Consider the following 20,775-nt stretch of genomic DNA (forward strand, 5'->3'; position numbering starts at 1 on the left):
GCACACACCTGACACCCAGAAAAGGGGGTTAATCTTTAATCCCCCAGAACCTGCGGGTGTCAGACAACTGCCCTCTTCAAAGCTCCTGGCATTTCCCAGGACACAGGGGTCGTGCTAAAAGTGGAAAACTAACCCAGCAGCTGATTCCTGCCGCAAGCTTCTACAAGTTTTCCAAAGAAAATTTTCACCTCAGGAGTCACTCTTGAGTTTCCTGGGGGACCGTTGGGCTCACATCCTAAAGACCAGTGAAGGTGACTTATGCTGCTGGCTGTTCTAATCCATTTATTAGGGGTGTTTCCCCCCACCTTCCTCAAAGAGCTCGGGTTTAAACGACTTATAAATCAAAGGTTCCTCCCTTACTTTCAACTCTTATTCCTCTGTCCTCAGACTGCCAGGGAAACTCACAGTAATTACACCTCTCCTCAAACAATGGCAGTTATTTACTGAAATCCGCTCTCCCTCAAGTGTGATACCACATCAAATACCACCCCAAAACTAGGTTAGAAATTATGAGATCACTTTGAAACTATGGATGGAGGTGAGCCATAAACCCAGTATCACCAAGATTTTATTTTCTTCTCTTACTAAATTTGTTTTAAATTCTCCATTCAAAAATACCCCAGCATGTCATGGTATAGTTTGATATAAAGTCTTATTATTAGTTTGTTTTGAAAGCACCCCCAACCATCTGGAAGAACAAGAAGTATTCAACTGATTCGATGCTTGGGGAAAATGGAACTCAGAGCAGTGTGGTGGCTGAAGGTGACCCAAGTATTGATTTTTTGCAACCAGGACAGAATGGCTATTTCAATATTCTCTCTACCAAGTGGGGCCACTTACTTGCTTCTTAGTACTTTACAGTGGACGCTAATCAACATGTGAGTTTAAGAGTTTGGGGTTTTCCACATATGCGTATGTGTATTCATAATCTATGTGTATTTGACTTAATAATAAAAAAAAGAGTTTGGGGTTTTAATCCATTTCAAGGGTGTAGGAACATTTGGAGAAGAGTATTTTGTTCCATTTTTCCTGTTTGTTTCTTGGGAAGGAGGTCAACATAAGAAAATAATAGGATATGAATAAAAGAATACACAAGAGAAATAGTTAAAGGCCTCTTAAAATGTAAAGCTTAAACCTAATAACAAAGATCAAAGGTTTAAATAAAGTTACAGAAGAAAGGTGGCAAGGTTATTAAAGCAGTTAGGCATGAGGCTGCATCCACCTACTCCTTAGGTGGTGTCAGAGAAGGCAGCCAGACCCTTTCCAAGACTGTCCCGACAAATGCTTCGGTCAGATTTTTTGTTTCTCAGGCTTCCAAACTCTGAACTATGAATACTCAACTTCAGGGGAGAGAAGGTTGAAGGAAAACACAGAAGTACTGAAACCAGGTTTCCAGTTATCCAAATGATACTGAGAGAAAACTTTCCAGGGGAGTCAGACAAAATCTCAGCAACAGTGGTAGAAGCCCAAGGTTGGAAGGAAACCAATCCTGCCCCTCGGAACGCTTTTCACCACAGACGTTAATACTTGAAATCTTCACGTTTTGGACCTACTCAGCCAGGGGAAGAGAGGACTTGGGAATATATGATGCTACTCTATAACTATGTTTATAGTTAATTTAATTATAGAAGAAGAAGTAGACTGAGTTCACTTGGCATCAGAAAGAAGAGACAGCAAGGGTGGAAGTGATAAAGATGTCTGTTCCCGCAGAAAAAGATATTCCTAACACCTCCAGGTCCCTTCAGGGAATCAAAGGCAGCTGCCCTGAGGGCTTCCCTTCACAGCGGAGCTGACCCATGGACCTTGGTCAAGCGTGCTCTAGGAAGGTTTCCCCAAATGGATAGAAAGTGGCACTTAATTACCTTTAATTTCTTTCCAATTTTAAGACTATTCTATGATTTCACCATTTTTTAGTGGGCTTTTTATTTGTGACTCATACACGTCTAAGCAAAGATCAGATTGTTCCCATTCTTCCAGCGGCCATAGTTGTGTGCAGAGAGCTAAGTGGGTAACAGGGGTAATCGTCAGGGCAGCTCAGCAAAGCAGGCGAACAAATAGACCTGGTGCCTGGAACAGCCAAAAAGTATGATCCCAACTGTCAGTAGATTCCCAGATCATTTATACTCTCTGGGTTTAATTTGGAAGATTCTTAGACAAACTCCTTTTAATACTTACTCTCCCTAGCCTGCAGAGGTAGTTTTAATTGAGAGGACTTCGTTTCCATAGAAACGATACTTGCTGGGGGACTTAGCTGGACTGCAGATTCTATTCATCTGACCCTAAATTCCAGCAAGGACAGAGCTGCAGACAGACACCACTGAGAGCTATGGAGGAGGACAGGACAGACTACCAAGAATTTTATTTCTAATGGATTTGAAATATACCCACACGGCTCAGTGCTGTAGCACAGTGGTTACAGTGCCAGCCACAAACACCGAGGTTGGCATGTTCGAACCCAGCCCAGGCCAGCTAAAACAACAATGACAACTGCAACCAAAAATAGCCGGGTGTTGTGGCAGGCGCCTGTAGTCCCAGCTACTTGGGAGGTTGAGGCAAGAGAATCGCTTAAACCCAGGAGTTGGAGGTTGCTGAGCCATGAAGCCACAGCACTCTACTGAGGGTGACATAGTGAGACTCTATTTAAAAGAAAAAAAAAAAAACATAGCCAGGTAGTTTTCAGTTGAAAACTAACTAAAATTTCCCCCCTCCCCACTCACTTCACATTCTTCATTTTTATTTATTTATTTAATTAAAAAATTTTATATCTTAAATATTTTATTTATTTTTTAAATGGAACCCCACACACTGACACAGCGGAATGACTAGCTCGCTGACAGGCATTACTTCACACAGTCAGCTTGGTGGTGAGAACACTTTACATCCACTATCAGCATTTCTTAAGAATACAATTTGTTATGACCTATCACGACTAACTCAAATTTTAAAACCCAAAGTGTGAAGTCAATGCCAATGACCAGTTTCTCCGCCTTGGGATTAGGCTTACTTACCTAGCTAGAGGGGGGGAAAAAAGAGTTACTATTTTATCTGTGCAAAGTTTCCAAATATTCACTAAAGTGCATCAGTTTTACTGAAGAGCTTCTGAGTACGTAGAGAAATTAAAGAGGGGCTGGGCATGTGCCTGGCCATAACCATGATTCTGGATCACAAAAATGATGGGGAGTTGACTAGTCAGCCCTCTGTTGTCTGAATGATGGAGTTTCTCACTGGACTTTTGAATTTTGTTAAGCTCAATGTGACAAATGAGGAAGACACACTAGTAGATGCCTGCTGAAGAATAATTATAATTAAAGCTCATAGTTGACAAGAAGCTGGAAGAAAAATAAATCTACGATTACAGTTAAGTCTGCCAGGTGAATTAAGACACACACTCAGATTCATGGTAAATCCTCAGGAACGTGCAAGAACAACACCAGCAGACACCCGGCCTTCTGGAAACAGCACCTGCTCCCCGGTGAGGACTTCTCCCTGAGCCCCACCACAGCCCTCCGGGGATCTCACCATTCTTAAAATGGAAAGGTGGAGAAGCCTGGATTCCCCTTCTGGGACGCCAGGATTTAGAGCAGGCATCCCTCTCTCTAGTGATCAAAACTATAAAATGCCAAACTCTGGAGGCTTGTGAGACATGTCGTGTTTTTTTGTTTTTTTTTTACTGCATGGCAAAAGTCAGTCTGCAGTGAGACACAGAAAGCCAGGTGCTCAGGAAGAAACCAAGAACAAGAGGAGGGAGGGGAAATCCTGAGAGCACTATACAGGTGTCCCCAAAGTCTCTAGACAGGGAAAGCAGGAAACTATAGCTAAACGTAGTCGCCACAAAATTTTACAAAATATTTGCAGAGTATTCTCTATGTGTTGGCCACCTCTTTCTACACACACACACACACACACACACACACACACACACACACACAGTCTTCTCTTCCACTCAGGGAGAACACAACACATTCCACAATAGCTCTTATCATGTGAGCTTGTTAATCTTTCCTATGTATGGAGACTTCTGGGACACTCTGTAAATTCCAGTGGCTCCTGAGGCCTGTCCTCGAGCTCTGTGTATTACCCCAGGGTCCTTAGAATACACCCGCTTGGTTGTATTCTAATTCTAATGTATACCCTGGTCCTACATTAATTAATTAATTAATAAGACACATTAATGGTCTTCATTTGCATTTGAGGAGCCCTGCTCAGTACAATAGCTTTGAATAAACTAAGCTTCAGTTTTTTTTTTTTTTTTTTTTGGAAGAGAAACATTTTTTAATTAATATTAAATCATAGCTGTGTACATTAATGTGATCATGGGGCACCATACATTGGTTTTATAAACAGTTTGGCACATTTTCATCACACTGGTTAACATAGCCTTCCTGGCATTTTCTTAGTTATTGCGTTAAGACAATTATATTCTACATTTACTAAGTTTCATATGTACCCTTGTAAGATGCACCGCAGGTGTAATCCCACCTATCACTCTCCCTCCACCCATCCTCTCCCCTCCCTCCCCTCTCTCTCCCCATTCCCCATATTCTTAGGTTATAACTGGGTTATAGCTTTCATATGAAAGCCAAAAATTAGTTTCATAGTAGGGCTGAGTACATTGGATACTTTTTCTTCCATTCTTCAGATACTTTACTAAGAAGAATATGTTCCAGCTCCATCCATGTAAACATGAACGAGGTAAAGTCTCCATCTTTCTTTAAGGCTGCATAATATTCCATGGTGTACATATACCACAGTTTATCAATCCTTTTGTGGATCGATGGGCACTTGGACTTTTTCCATGACTTAGCAATTATGAATTGGGCTGCAATAAACATTCTGGTGCAAGTATCTTTGTTGTAATGTGATTTTTGGTCTTCTGGGTATATACCTAGTAGAGGAATTATAGGATTGAATGGCAGATCTATTTTTAGATCTCTAAGTGTTCTCCAAACATCTTTCCAAAAGGAATATATTAATTTGCATTCCCACCAGCAGTGCAGAAGTGTTCCCTTTTCTCCACATCCATGCCAACATCTCTGGTCTTGGGATTTTGTGATATGAGCTAACCCCACTGGAGCTAGATGGTATCTCAAGGTAGTTTTGATTTGCATTTCTCTGATGATTAAAGATGATGAGCATTTTTTCATATGTCTGTAGGCCGTGCGCCTGTCTTCTTCAGAGAAATTGAAGAGAAACATTTTGAAAGAGGCTGGTTTATGACTCAAATTGCAGACTTGCAGCCTATGGTATTAAGTTCCAAGATGAAAAACTGAGGGTCATCATGCTTTCTCATGTCATGATTTCTCCATAATTATTAAACTTTATTCTTGCATTAATATACTAATGGAAAAAGTAAGCCCTTTTTCTAGATACTGGAGCTCTTGCCCATCTTGTTCCACTGTACAGTCACTGGTACAAGGCTGATGAGATAAGGGAAGGAAATTGGCTATCACTTCAGGGAAACAAAGTCTATAAACACACACAAAATGGCTACTATTAACATCTTTCTGGAACAATTTGCTTCAAAGAACAACATCCTTGGGAAGGAAAGATGAAAGTGATTTGTACCAGAAGCCAACTTAATATTATTTATTTCGTTTGTAATGGAGAGGAGGAGATATAAAAGAAAAAAGGTGGCAAAATTATAGAAGGACTAAGGTAAGAAAAGCACTTTCTGAAGTTTAGCAAATTTCCTTAATTTAATTCATTCAGTTTGGTTCAATTCAATTGAATAAAATCAATAAATATTCACCAAGTATCTACTGTGTGTCATTCCTGGGTAGCAGTGACAAATAAGATCTACTTTGCCTTCAGCTATCTATGTCCTTGGATGAAGAAATTTAACTTGGAGATCTGAAGTGACTTATTTAAGTTTTAGGACTAGTCAGTGGCAAAATCCTGGCTAACACCCCAGCCTCATAACACTTGGTTCAGCAATCTGCCACCCAAGCCTTATATCAAGTCAGAGATAAACACCAACAAACTTACTAAAGTATTCAGGCATTTCAGCTATGCAATCCTCAAAAGAAGGCAGAGAAATGCTCTTTGAGGTACTAAATATGAGAAGTGGATTCTGTAGGAAGGGAGAAGTGAAGAAGGACAAAGGTGATAACAGTATCTTTCTAAACTTTGGGAATTTAGTCCTTGGTGTCAGTGTATCCGATAATCACTAAATTTCCTAAATTGGAGGAATTGTGGGTCTCTGTAATAGCTAACAGTGATAACAGTAACAATAACATAAGGAGATAATACTTTTGAGTCCTTATTATGTACCAGTGACTGCTGAAAAAGAATCACAAGGGAAAAAAAGAGAAAGAATCACAAGAATGGAAAAGCCAGTATCCAATGTACTCAATACTAATATGAAGCCAGTAGAGTAATGCAAGAGAAAAACCCAATTTAATTCAAACTGGGGAGAGAGGGAAGGTGGGAAGCAGATTGGTGTGCTCCAACCTAGTAGGCACAATGTAAGGGTATATGGCACACCTCCTGGGTGTGGGACACAACTACAACAGGGGCCTTACCTAACAAATGCAAACATTGTGACCTAATTGTTTGTACCCTCATGTTAACCTGAAATTTATAAAAAGGAAAAAAGAAAAAGAATACTTAAAATAGGTCATTTAAGTCTAAACATAAAACTAGGAGCTATTATAGTTTAATTTATTATTTAATTATCTCTAAAACTTAATGGCTTATAAAAACAAGTATTTATTATGGCTCTTGAGTGTATGGTTAGCTAGTGGTTCTGCTGATCTTCGCTGGGCTTGCTGTGCATCTGCAATCAACTACCTGGGCAATCGATCTAGGACAGCCCACATCCCTCCAGCAGGCTAACTTAGACATTTTGCCATCTTAGAAGCAGGGTAAGCTTCAGTTTTATATGAGTGTGTGTCACAGACACAAACTAGTGCTCACACTTTATGCTGGGGAGAAAAAAGTCTCGTAGGCATGGGAAACAGACAAGGTGTAGAGGAATTTAAACAGATACTTTACCAGGTGGAAAAATCAGGTGGCTGATATTTCAAGTCAATGTAACAATTAAGCCAATATGAACCATTTCATCCATGTAAAATCATGATCAATTCAGCATCATCAATGACATGAACAGTTCTGGATGCAACTTTCAGGTACTTCGTCTATGTTACTGACAAATACTATGTAAAATGGTTTAAGCACCAATTCTCCATGTAAACTTGAATGTTCAGCTCTGGAATTTAAATGCCAACTTTTAAAAACTCAAACTTACTAAAAACAAAAAAGTACAAAATGACATCTGACCACTCTCTTCTGCACTCAGAACTGCCACTGAGGCTAGAAGTGCACCCGCAGCGACTGGCATTTGTCATCTACAGTAAGTTCTTGTCCTTTTCCTGGATTCATGCAGAGTCCTGGGGTTAAAGATGTCAAGGGTACCAGACTTTGCAGATAGTGTCAGAAACTATCATCCATGAAGCTACATCTAACTGGAAAGAGGACGAATGGGTGAGAAGCAGAGCAATTAGCCACATGACCACATGCCCTTATTTCCTTTAACCATTTGCTGTGGTTGATGCAAAATGAGATTCTAAATAGCAGTAGCAGAGACAGAAAGAACAGGAGAATAAAAGAGTGTGCCAGAAGCCAAGAAAGCTGATGATGAGAAAGACAGACGTGAAGTACAGATTGAGAAGACGGTTTAGGAGGGGACTCCCCTACACGCATCTTATTAACACAGCAATTAGACCTGATACAAATAAATAGCTTTGTAAGAGTCCTTCAATTCAGACGACGTGCCCCTCCTCTGCATTCTCCTTAGGACTCCCGGTCTCCCGCTTTCGTGCCTCTAGCGTCCACAGCTGGCCTTGCAGCAGGCAGCAGGGGCGAAAACAAACTGTCATAACATAGTGCGCTGCTAGCAAGACAAAGTGAACACCAGCCAGTTAAAAAACTTAAAAGAAACAAACATAGTCCACAAGTTGGCTTTTGGACAACTAGCTCTGGGCATATTAATTTGCAGCCTTTAAGAGATGATCTGGCAATGAAATAGGAGATGTCCAATGTTCACTAGGTACTAGACAGTATCTCTCAGAATTTAGCAAAGAGACCAATGTGTCTAAAAAGAAATAAGACACATTAATGGTACATGGTCAGAGACGAAGAAGTTTAGAGAGCCAAGAGCAAAAATGTATCATGTGCATTCAACATTGTCCCATATTCCGTCTACTTAGGCAAATCTGCTTTGGAGTGGGACAGAGGGAGCCTTCTAGATCGACGTCCTCCCACACAAACCATCCTGTACAGGATTCAGCCCACATGGCTCACCTCCAGTTTCCTCCAGGATGCTAAACACAGGTAGCCTGGACAAGGGCTAGAGGTGGGGCAGATGGGACCCCCAAATGCAGACTACCTTGTTTTGAATCTCAATTCCACTACTTACTACTTGTGTGATCTTAGGCAAGTTACCTCATCTGTCTAAGCCTCAATTTCCACATCTGTGAAATGGTACCCTATAGCAGAAGGTTATCATAAAGATGGTAAGTGTCTAAGTCCATTTGCGTTGCTATAAAGGAATACCTGAGGCTGGGTAACTTCCAGAGAAGAGGATTCTTGGTCTCATGGTTCTGCAAACTGTACATGAAACAGGGCACTTCTGGTGAGGGCTGCAGGCTGCTTCCACCTGTGCTGCAGCCAAGGGAGGCTGGTGTGTGCAGGTCACAAGGCAAGAAAGGAAGCGAGGAAGAGACAGGGAAGATGCCAGGTTCTTTTTAACAACTAGCTCTTGAGGAAACTCTTGCAAGAACAAACATAGCAAGAACTGACTCATGACCATGAGGGCGGTGCCCCCAAGACCCAAACACCTGCCATGAGGTCCCACCTCCCACACTGGGAATCACATTCCCACATGAGGTTTGGAGGGTTAAATATCCAAACTATAGCAATGGAAATAATCCAAGTAAACCCAAGCACGACGTTAAAAGCTTGGCACATAGTAAGAATTCGACAAAAGAGCATCACCATCATCAGAATCATCACCACTGTAGGAAAACAAGAGGGTGGCATCAATGCCACAGAAACACCTGGCTGGAGTGTCTAACTCAAGTGCATCAGAAAAGAACCAATCTTGCTCTGAGCATTTGCCCTACCTGAACCCCTTTAAGGAAAGCTGAGGGCTCACACCTGATGATCGTACCTAACAGAGATGATTTGCTGATCTGAGCTTCTTTCTCAGAGAATTGGAAATGATCTAAGACACAAGAGAAAAGGCAGAGGGGAAGCCAAGAGGAAGTGAAATCCAGCACTAGGTAGGAGCCAGGGTGGATGGAAGAGCAGAAAGAAGGCAGTCATTGTGGTGAGCACTGCTGGGACGGTGGCAGGTGGGACCAGGAGCAGGGACACCTCTGCCCCTGAGGTGCCGAGTGGTACACTGGTCATCAGAGCATCACTCCCAAATGACCTTCCAGTTGCTGAGCTCTGTTTCATTCCCCAGAGATCTAGCTGTTCAGAGGTCTGATGAACATAGTATGTCTCAGAATGTGAACACCAGCCAGCCGTCCCTCCTACTTCGATCCCCTCATCAACACCTCATTCATTCAGCTGTCTCTGGAATTTAAGCAGCTTCTCCCACATGCTTCTGCAATAAAGGAATATGCTCCTGCTAACTATTTCTTCTTGAAAGAGGTTTCTATGCATGCACAGAAACAAAAGGCAAACAAAGCTCCAGAAGGGTTCCAAACCAATGAACTTCAGGAGAGTCTATGGTTCCCCCCCACCCCCAACCAACATAGAGCTGCCTCTGTGTGCCACCTAGCAAGCTTCAGTTCCTTCTTTCAATCCACACAGAAAAGAAACACAAAAATAGAATTAATAAACCTCAAGGTCTGGGACTCGTTTGTTTGCATATACAAGCACATTCCTTCCAGTTGCTGGATGAGAAACAGAGATAGGCATATGGTGTGTGCCCCATCCAGGCCAGATGGGCTCCTTTGAGATTTAAGAGCCTGGGTCCTGAGTTGCCCACCTCTCCATAAACCAGGCCCTCATGGGGTGAAACTGACAGCAGTTTTCCTAAAGTTGAGAGGGAGAAAAGAATTTCCCTATTAAGAAAGGGTTAGAAGATAATGACATTTCAAAGAAATAGCAGCTACTCAGAAAGGGGTGGTCCTGGAGAGAGAAAAATGTGATTTTGCCCAGTGTCCATAGGAAAACCAAGAAGGGACTGGGGACCATGGAGAAATGAGAAACTGCCCCTACAAAAACTCATCATCAAAGACTCTCAGCCACTCTGCAAACTCAAAACATCCATGTATCTAAGGAAGTGCTGTAGAGGCCAGAGAGGACTGGGAACAAGAAAAGAGCTTGTCAGGACCTGAACGGTCAGGGAGATGTGAGGGAGCGAAGAGTTGCAGGTACAAAGGAGGACTAGCTGCTTCAAAGGCACATGGCTCCTTCCCATTTTTTCTTGTCAAAGAAGGTTATCAGTCAGACTCAAGTAATCCTTTCTTTGCGATAAAATACGGCCATGACCTGCCTCGGAGGAGAGGAGGAGCAGTTATCTCTGGGTCGCCATAAAATCCTGCAATTGAGCAGCTGTAGGGGAGACCAGCTGCACTGAGTTCCACCAGCTGGCACTGCTCCCAGGCAGGGAGAGCCCGACCCCACCCGCAATGGTGTGAGTGAGCCCCACCAACATGCAGCCATGTGGAAAAGTGGCCCCCTTCGGAAGTCCCCATGTTCCTAGCCATTACCCCTAGATGTTTTCATCTGCACATTCAGAAGACGGGGGACACCCCTAGAAATGTTCCAGACTAGGTATAACATTTAAACTGAACTATTTAATAGTACATCTATTACGGACTCAGTGTTTCTGTCTCTCAAATTCATATGTTTAAGCCCTAACCCCCAAGGGGATGGTATTTGGAGATGGGGCTTTTGGGAGGTAATTAGGATTGGCTGAGATGAAACTAAGAAAGCCCTCACCAGGAAATGAATCTGCCAGCACCTTGATCTTGAACTTCTTGGCCTTAAGAACAGTGAGAAATAAATGTTTGCTGTTGAAGTCACGCAGTCTATGGTATTTTGTTACAGTGGCCTGAGCGGACTGAGACAGTTTCTGATCACAGTGCCCTGAAACTACAGTGGGAGAAGAAGGCAAAGTAGCACATACTGGCGAGTAAAAGTGATCATCTGCTCTAGGACCTCAGAGATATTCACCTCATTCATTTATTGAGAAAATACTTAGCTGGGGATCCCCTGTGAGGCACCATGGATTGTGTTATTCATGGGTATTGTTAGTAAAAGATACAGTGATATCCTCAAGGGGCTGAGCTGGAGGGGAGGGAGGAAAGGGCAGAGTGTGCTGAGCAGAGGTACGGGCAGCAGGTGCTGTGGGGCCATGCTGAGAGGGACAGAAGGTCACACTGGCAAGTGTGGAGACAATGCGACAGGACCTGGAACAGCAAGGTGTCTGCATGTGAGTGGGAGAAGTGCAGAGAGGAGACTAACAGGTTGTTGGGGCAAGGCTAGGTTTGTACCTACAGGTGTTCGCAGCAGGGGAAAGGCGAGGCCACCTCTGCTACCTCTGCATTCAGAGCACCTGCTCAGGCAGCAGGAGGGAGTGATGGGAGCAGCTGGCAGGCTCCGCGGAGACCCAGGTGAGGCCTGCTGAGAGCCTGGGCCAGAGCAGCGACGTGAGAGCTCCACGGCTGAACACTGGCTATGCCAGGCCCCAGGCTATGTGGATTATTTCATCCTCACAATAAAATAGCCAAGTAGGCGCTCTTATCCACATCAGGAAACAGACACAGATGAAGTAAGGGCCCAGGCCACCATGCCCTACATTGTACTGCTTGAAAACAGTGGGTAGCAGGGTGCAAGAGAATTCTTATTTCTGAAGTAACATTGTATATATTTCTTTCCAAAATTTTGAGAAAAATACGTAATATAATGGTAGGGTATTCTCAGATTTCACTGATGCACTGGCTGGGGATGATGTCTAGGTTTGAGCGGTGTGCCAGGCGGTCATCCAAAATAGAGATAGCTGCCAAGCTCAAGGAAACCACTAGGCACAGGGACTCATCAGGGTGCGCCAGAACGACCAAGACCTTTAACTTCTGCCCGGCCCACAGACAACAGCTCCTGCCAGGGCAGGTGGGGACAAAAGCACATAATTAGAGGGGCTCAGGGTCCACAGCTCTCCCTCTTCAGGGGCCCAGCCTGGGGGGCCCCAGCCAGGAGGAGCATTTTAATGTGAAGTTAGGTTTGGAGTTTTATTATTGAGCTCTGCGTAATAATTGGGTCTGGATATGTGCCTCAAAGTAACAGGAGAGTAGTGACACCTGAGGGGGAACAATAAAGTCACTGAATTTATGACTTTCCAGAATTTTCACTCCCCGAGAGAAACCCCTCTCAATAAAGTTTAAAGGGATATAGACAGAATGAAAAATTAAAAATTTTTTTTTGCTCCAAGTCATCTGGGTAACCACTTCCATCTACAGCCTCCCTCTGGCTCAGGAAACACAACCTCTACTGCTGTGAACTGCTTGAATCTCCAATCTCATTGTCGCTGGATTTTCCTTCCTGGGAAACCAGGGAAGGTTTTCCCAAGGTGAATAACCTGTAGAACTGGGAGAGGAAGCAACTGGAGGGCTCTGAACTGAGAGGTTACAGGCAGTGGGCAGGTCCAGGGCGAAGAGTCCTCACCATGCACCTCAAAGCCAGGGAGATAGCACTGGGGGACTGGAGCTCCCCTGATTTCCACTCTTCCTGCTGTGATGAGTGCCAGGAACCAGCTTCTTCCCTCCAGCTACCTTCTGGAGAACCCAACCCAGTGAATGCAATGGAGGATGAGGCAGGACTGGCCAGAGGGCCACCAGGACAGGACCTGACTTCCAGTTTCACTTCTCTGGGCCTCAGTTTTCCCACCACTGAAACAGAAATGTCATCCTTTCAAAGCTTAACCTGAGAGGATCCAGAGGTCATAGAAATAAAAATGACACTCTTTTATAAAAAGCTATTTTTTTCTGTTAGTATTTGATAACATCTAAGGCTCTTCTGTATATTCTCATTCACTTAGTCACAAACGGCTTGTGGGAACCCACTGAGCAGGGAGCACCGTGCCAGCAACTGAGCTTACAAGGGCAAAGAGGACCTCTGGTCCTCAAGGAGTTTCCAGGCTGGACAAGCCAGGCCTGGCTTTTCCTCCTGCCCAGCGGCTAAGGTGCTGTGTCAGGGGCAGCAGGGGAGAATGGAAACCTCCAACTTACATGAGGCTCAAGGAAGGTATTATGCCTCCTCTGGAAAGCTGAGTCCTCACCCCACCCAACTCTCCTGGCAGCATCCTCACTCGCACCTGTGAGTGACAGGTCATTCATTTCCCCTTGCACCTGCTTGAGAAATAATAGGTATAAAAATTGGGCAACATGAAAAAGAAAAGGCATCCTTAATTTTTTCACGAAATGAGATAGTCATACAAAGATTTCCATTTTTATGACAGAAGTAAATGTTTATTTTCTATTCTGATTACCAGAACATATAAATTTGCTATTTCAAACACTCTACCACTCTCAAATCAGACATCAGAAACTACATGTGATAGCTCAGTGGGTAGTATGCTGGCCCTGCACACTAGGGGTGCTGTGTTGGAGCCTCACTTGGGCCTGATAAACAAAAAGAAAAATCAAAATCAAAGAAACAACATGTGAATGTATCTCCTCTTATTCTGTAAGAATTGCTAATATATTATGCTTACAGGAGAATGAGGCAACTACTGAATTCTATAACTCCAAGACACAGACCACAACGTACCCCAGGTGTAAAAGAATGCTTTCAATGTTCATTTGCTCATTGATTTTTTTATAGGTAATTTTTCTTACAATGTGCCAGCTAATAAAGTTCTTCTAGATATGAGAGTGTAGTAGTAAAGAAAAAGTCCCTGCCCTCACAGAACCTGTTTTCTGGTTGGAAGAGAAGGGCAATACGCTTGTCAGCATGCAGTGGTTACATCCTGAGAAGGAAAACAGACGGTAGGGGAAGAAAGGGCCAGGTCAATGGTAATATCTGAGCAGAGACCAGGAAGCAAAGAAAGTCCCAGTACAGTTTTCTGGAGCAGAGCACACAAGGCAGGGGAAGACCAAGTGCAAAGGCCCTGGGATGGTGAGGCCTCGTCTGGGATGCTGGAGGAATAGCGAGACGATGAGAGGGATGATGGAACACAGAGGGAGTCCGGGGGCAATGGGCATCGTTGGCCGAGTCAGCTGATGAGCACATTGGAGGGTTGGGAGAAAAGAAGTAAAAGGATCTGTCTTACATTTTATTTTGATAAAAGGCTCACTCTGGCTGCTGTGTGGAGCAGTAGGGGATGAGGGTCAGGGTGCAAGAGCAGAAACAAGGAGGCAACTAGAAGACTTCTGCACAAACACAGGCAAGATATGGTACCTCCTTAGACCAGGGTATAAGAGTGGAGATGGTGAGAAGATATCAGATTCTCAACATACAGCAGCACCTTCACGGCTGACCACCTGCCTACAATGACCACCTCCTGAAGTTGACCTAATGCTCGTGGACCAGACATGTAGCACATGTACATATAAGTATGGTAGGTTCCTTACATGGACCACTCTGTATGTTGACCAGTTTGTTACAGTCCCTTGGGTGGCCAATCTACAGAGGCTCTACTCATTTCAAAGTAGCATCTGGGCATGTGCCTGCAGTCCCAGCTACCTGGGGGACTGAGGCTACAGCCCAGGAATTCAAGGTTACAATAAGCTATGATTGGGCTACTGTACTCCAGCCCAGGCAACAGAGAAAGACCTTATCTCAAAATAAAACAAAACAATAACCCAATGTAAAGTTGACAATATTTGCTGATGCACTCAATGTGGCATGAGAAGAAAAGAAAGGGTGTCAGGGACTGAACAAGTGAAGGGCACGGCTGCCTTCCACTGCCATCAGGAGTGTCTTCCGGATGCATTAAGCTTCAGAAGCCCATCGGTGTTTAAGCGTAGATGATGGGTAGGCTACTGGCTACCCCGGTCTGGAATTCAGATGATGTCGGTATCAAAGACACTAACTTGGAAGGCCTCAGTGACAGATGGCATGTAAAGCCCCAAGTCTAGATGAGCTCTCTTACAATGAGGGAAGGCAGAGAACCAGGAGTGAGCATTGGGGACACCAAAATTTAGAGGTCAAGGAGATGAGGTGGACCTAGCAAAGGCACCACCTGTGAGGTGGGAAAACTAGGAGTGTGACAGAAACAGTTCCTAGAAGAGAGAAGTGAAGAACCATGCCTTAGTCCTCACTCTCCTGAGTACCTGGACAGGAAAGTGAGGTGCTTCAGGACCCAGTGTGGGGCTCAGTAAGAAAGCGCTAGGTTGAACTAAGTCCTTAGGCTGGTTAATCAGAGAGATGTGAGGATCTACAAAGACAAGATGTAGAAAAAGAGTCTGATGTAATGACAAGTAGATGGGTTAGAAACTGCCTGATTGATGCCATGCCAGGGCACACGTAAGTGAATGAACGTCAACCCCAGAGGAAATCTCTAGTGCCATGTCACTGCACTCTGTCCTTAGCCTGCTCAACATATCAGCGGCTTTTCTCCGTGATAACTACACTTGACTACAGTCAGCCATCCAGGAGGCTTGTTAAAATAGAACATTGCAAGGTCCACCACAGACCTCCCGAATCGCAATGTCCCCAGATGGCAGGGGGCCAAAAGGACAGTCTGACGTGGAAAAAAGAACGGAGGGAGACAGGTGATCAAAATGTACAGCCAGAACCACACTGGGTGGAAAGAGGAAGAGACTGGAGGGTAGGTGCAGGCCCCGGTCTGCCTCAGCTGCAGAGAGGTGGGCTGAAATCCCACTGTGTCCACATGGAATCTTCATTCCTCCCTGCAGATCAGCCAGACATCAGATGAATGGGGTCAACCAGGTTGGGACTGTAACCAGCTTGGGACTCTCAGAGAGCTGCAGACCAGTGATCAAGAGTGGATCTCACCGGATGAGGGGAGCCACACTCTCTACAGCCCCAAAAGCTCCCTCTCCACATGCAGAGGACTCACCAGAGGGGGCCAAAGAAGCACAACCAAGGTGGTTGTGTGAGGACCACCCAGAGAGAAGCAGATGTGCCCTCTGGAAACTCAGAAGGAACCAGAAATGCCTCAAGGGCTAACATGTGGGAGAACTTACATGGTGGGATCCAACAGAGTAGATCCGGAACCAATTAGCAAAAACGAGTGGGACACGATTCTAATTTGGCAGAAGGAATGTCTTTCTAACAGTAAGGGCAACCCAGAGAGATGGAAATGGTGAGTACGTTGCTGTGTGAACTTTTACACACACTCCTAACCAACACAGCATTTACTGCAGTTGACTATGTATGCAGTATATGCTCACACGTCTTAGGTGTATGGGCATACCCTTCCCAGAGCTAGGTACATTCCATGGGGATTAAAACTACCCTGTTTCCCCGAAAATAAGACATCATCTGAAAATAAGACCTACTTACAGGAAAGATAAGACGTCCTCTGAAAATAAGACCTAGTGCATCTTTGGGAGCACACCTTAAAATAAGATACTGTCTTATTTTCGGGGAAACAGGCTAGGTCCCTTCATCTTCATATCCCACACCACATGCTCAGACAAACATTACTTGAACCAATGAGTTGACTACGACTGGATGTTGCCAAGGGTGTCACAGAGGTGACTCATGCCACCTGGATGTTGACATTCCTTCCCAACAGTAGCTCCTCTGATCTCAGAACAACTGCACATAAACCAGCTTCCCTTGGAGACATAGTCATCCTTTGCATCTTTACAATCAATTTGGAACTTGGGCAAGATGAATTATTTAAATTACTATGTCTAGTGCTCAACTCCAATATTAGCTCTAGGTTTAAGACCCAGACTGACATTAACTAAGTATGAGGAGTAATCATTTTTGCTTGCAATGTTTCTGCACTCCACAGAAATATGCTGAAAGCCACATCTATTAAGAAAATATGATTCCAGCTCAGTGCCAGTAGCTCAAGTGGCTAAGGTGCCAGCCACATACACCAGAGCTGGTGGGTTCAAATCCAGCCCGGGCCTGCCAAATAACAATGACAGCTACAACCAAAAAATATCTGGGTGCTGTGGTGGGTGCCTGTAGTCCCAGCTACTTGGGAGGCTGAGGCAAGAGAATCGCTTAAGCCCAGGAATTAGAGGTTGCTGTGAGCTGTGATGCCACAGCACTCCACCCAGGGCAACAGCTTGAGGCTCTGTCTCAAAAAAAAAAAAAAAAGAAAGAAAGAAAGAAAGAAAATCTGATTCTTCAAGTGGAAATCTAAACCTTCCAACTGTGACCCAGTTCAGGGATATACTCTCCAGGTCTCCTTTAAAGTAAATGTGGCCACATCTAGATCTGAGGGATTTTCTGATTCAAGGGCTCGGCAGCTGCACACTGCCCACCACCCTCCATCTGCTGGGTTCACCTCAAAAAGTCATCCCGTCAGAGGCCTGGCCCAACTCAGAAGTTAATCCAATGGGCTTTGGCAGAGCAGCCTCAGTAGTTTCTAAGGAGATGAGGAGATGAGTGCACATCACATCCTCCTTAAGAGACCACCTAACACAGTCAATTCTCTGGTCCAAGGATTGGAGCCTGAAACTCTCTTAAAATTGGAGGCAGGCTTCAAAGCCACCATTTGCTCTTGCCCCCAGGTAGGAGTGGACAGAGATAGCTGTAGGCTGGGGGCAGGAAGAAGCTGTGTCTGCAGTTGAGCATTTGCCTTGTGGCAGGCACCATGCTGAGGGCCACCTCATTTAATCCTCACAATAATCTTAGGAGGTGAGATTAGTGTCCCCACTGCAAAATAAGAAAACAGCATCTCAGAGAGGTTAACCCAGTCACCCAGCTGTCATGCAAATGAGAGGGATGATGGAGCTCAAAGGCATATTTCAACCCAGGATTGGGCAGCCCTGTCCCACTCAGCTGGGGCTGCTGGGACAAATACCACAGACCAGGTGGCTAAAACAGTAAAGTTCTGGAGGCTGAAAGCTCAGATTTAAGGTGCCAGCAGACTCGGTGTCCAGGAGGGGCCTCATCCTGAGGATGAGAGAGTGATCACTTCTCCTGTCTCTTCTGCTAAGGCTTTGTCCTCAGGACCTCATTATCTCCAGAAAGCTGCACCTCAAAATGTCACTACATTGAGAAAGAGAGCCTCAACATATGAATTTGGGGGGAACACAAACATACAGGCCAAAGCAGCCTCCAAAGCTGTGCTCTTGACCCACACAACAATCCAACCAACCTTAACACAAAGGTCAGATCAGAATGAGCTGACAAAACACCCCAGTGGCTTCTGGTCCAACTCAGAGTATGTCCCACTTCTGCCCAGTCTGGCCTCTGCCTTCCTCTCCTGGCACATGCCCCAACCTCTTCTTGTCCTTGCTGGCTCCCTACCAGTCCTGCTGGCCTTCTCGCTGTTCCCTGAAATCACCAAGTCCCTGCCTCGGGGGGAGGGGGGCTGCACCCAACTACTCCAGCTGAAAGAGGCTCCTCCTCCCACCACTCTCTACCTAGCCCTCGCCTTATTGCTGGACGGTTCCTGCCAGTGCTCACCCATACCTGGGTGCACAGACTTGGGCAGTTGAGTGCTTCTACCAGTGACCCACTAGAACCCAAGCTCCATGAGGCAGGGTTCTGTACTGCTCATCACCATGATCTGAAGGGAGATTTTCTATTTACTGATAGTGGCATTGACAAAGAAGGGACTGCTATTTCACCCATGCCTGAAGAACACGTCACCCAGTTGCCCTGATAATTGTATGACATTGCCTGTTTTAGAAGGCTATGATCTTATCAGAGAAGACACAAGTAAGGGAACAAAAAGATAATTATATTTTATAAAGAGAAAACAAACAAAAAAAAAAGAACTTCAAAACGACCAACTGCTATTTATTGCTAGAATAGACAATTAGTTCATTTAATGCCGGCCAGCAATTTTTCAAAGCAGATAGAAATGGACTTTTACTAAAGGAGTTATCTGGCACTTCACCAACCAGAGGCCTTCTAAAAGGGGAATCTCTGAGATTCCACAAATCCCCCCAAGCTTACAGTGGGATCGAGGCAGAAGCTAATTGTAATCTGAGAAAAGACTAGTATTTAGTGTAAAAGTTTTTGGAGATAAAATTATCTGTTCTGGAAACTTAATTTGTCTCACTTTATATGTAATCACTCCCCTGCCTCAAAAACTCCCGTTTGCCTGGGTTTCTCCAGGTAGTTGAAAGATGGCTCGTTTCCCACACAACATTTTACAACCTATAGATGTGTTCTGTAAATAAACAGGATGGTTTATTTTCAAAACTCAGGATTTACTCTGAGTTTTGTTTCATACAGTCTATCTGAACATTGAGTTGTGGAAATTCCTTCTGCCATCTGAAGGGCTTTGGCTGCCTGGACCAACTCAGTAATTCTCTCCTTTCTTAATACATTCACCACTTCAAAGGAACTCTTGACTTCAGGCCAAGGTCAGGCTCAGAGGGTAAAATACCTAAGAGATAAGAGAACAGTCTTCTGGGAAAATGTAAGCTAACGTCTTAGTTTATAGCAATTTTTAACCAAATCTATACACCCCTTGCTCTTACGAGGTAGAAGATGATAAAGCTTTATTGTACAGCCCAAGTGCACGGATTAGGATAAAGAAAATTCCGGAGGTGATTTCACTTCCAAAGAAGGAAAAAAAAGGAGTTCATATTTGTTTTTGAATTGCAGTGGTGGCCTTGGGAGGGGCAGTTGCAGAGAAAAAAATTAAGAAATGCAATGGAAAAGACAGGAGAGGCAAGGCGCGGGGTGATGTTCTGACGAGTGGGCTGCTGCGGGCAGAAACTCCCCAGAACCGTGTATCTTCACTGTAACACAGAATATATCACTCTGTATCTCCTGATGTTTTTCTTTTATTATTCTGCATTGGATCGTAATTATTTATGAACACTTGCAATCAGAAGCCCAAATCCCCATTCTTTAGCATTAATGATGAGTTTACTTGCTATTCAAACATGCATTTATATCCCACTTCATACCACATGCTAAGTTTATCCTGGAACTTTCACACTATAAAATCGTTTTTTTATGGCTTGAGTCATTCTCCAAAGCATTAAAAAAAAGGCCAAGGGAAAAAAGACTACAGATAGTTTTAGTGATATTTCTAATCATTACTGAAATTCTTGTGCCCAAGTGAGAAAACATCTCACAGGAACACAGATCTCTGGCTAACTGATCACACTCCAAGGCACAGTCTCTGCTGGGCACTTGTTACCTCTGTAGTTACTCTGATGCAGTGATCAATTTAGGCACAATTCCTACAGAGTTCTTGAGAATATGACATTTATCTTGCTCTAACACTTTTTCTCGTTAAAGAACCATGATTCTTTGTACTTTACAGTTGACACAGAGGAAAAAGAAATACTACATAACTTGCAGATTCTAACCACTAAAATGTGTACATTTTCATGATATGGGACTTACTTTTTCATTCCATGCCCACAGTCCAATTCCAAGAAATGTTATTCCCAAAAACTGAAAGGAGAAAGAAAGCAGTGTAAGTATACAGGTCAATGCCACGTTTACTAATAAAAATAAAGTTCTCAATCAATTCTTTCGTCATTGAACCAGCGATCAGGACTGAGCATAACTTTCTCTAAACTATAAATATCCACCTTTACCAAGAACATAAATTACCACAATCCCCTTGCTTAAAATTATTACAGCATTCAGAAGGGTTGGAGACACACAGAAGAAGTCATCCAGATTATGAATGAAGCA

At 44.0% G+C, this 20,775-nt stretch overlaps 1 protein-coding gene across 2 annotated transcripts in view; it reads right to left on the minus strand.

Moving 5' to 3' along the window:
- Positions 1-20,775, minus strand: part of TSPAN5 (tetraspanin 5) — a 179,217-nt gene that overhangs the window by 15,914 nt on the left and 142,528 nt on the right. For both annotated transcript variants that reach the window (XR_008372920.1, XM_053553865.1), the window contains exon 2: positions 20,479-20,529. Coding sequence is in view for 1 of the 2 variants with exons in the window: in XM_053553865.1 (XP_053409840.1) it covers positions 20,479-20,529 (51 nt within the window). In the remaining variant the exon portion in view is untranslated. The remainder of the gene's footprint in view (positions 1-20,478; positions 20,530-20,775) is intronic.

This window comes from Nycticebus coucang, chromosome 1 (assembly GCF_027406575.1).
Source record: "Nycticebus coucang isolate mNycCou1 chromosome 1, mNycCou1.pri, whole genome shotgun sequence".
NCBI classification, from domain to species: domain Eukaryota; kingdom Metazoa; phylum Chordata; class Mammalia; order Primates; family Lorisidae; genus Nycticebus; species Nycticebus coucang.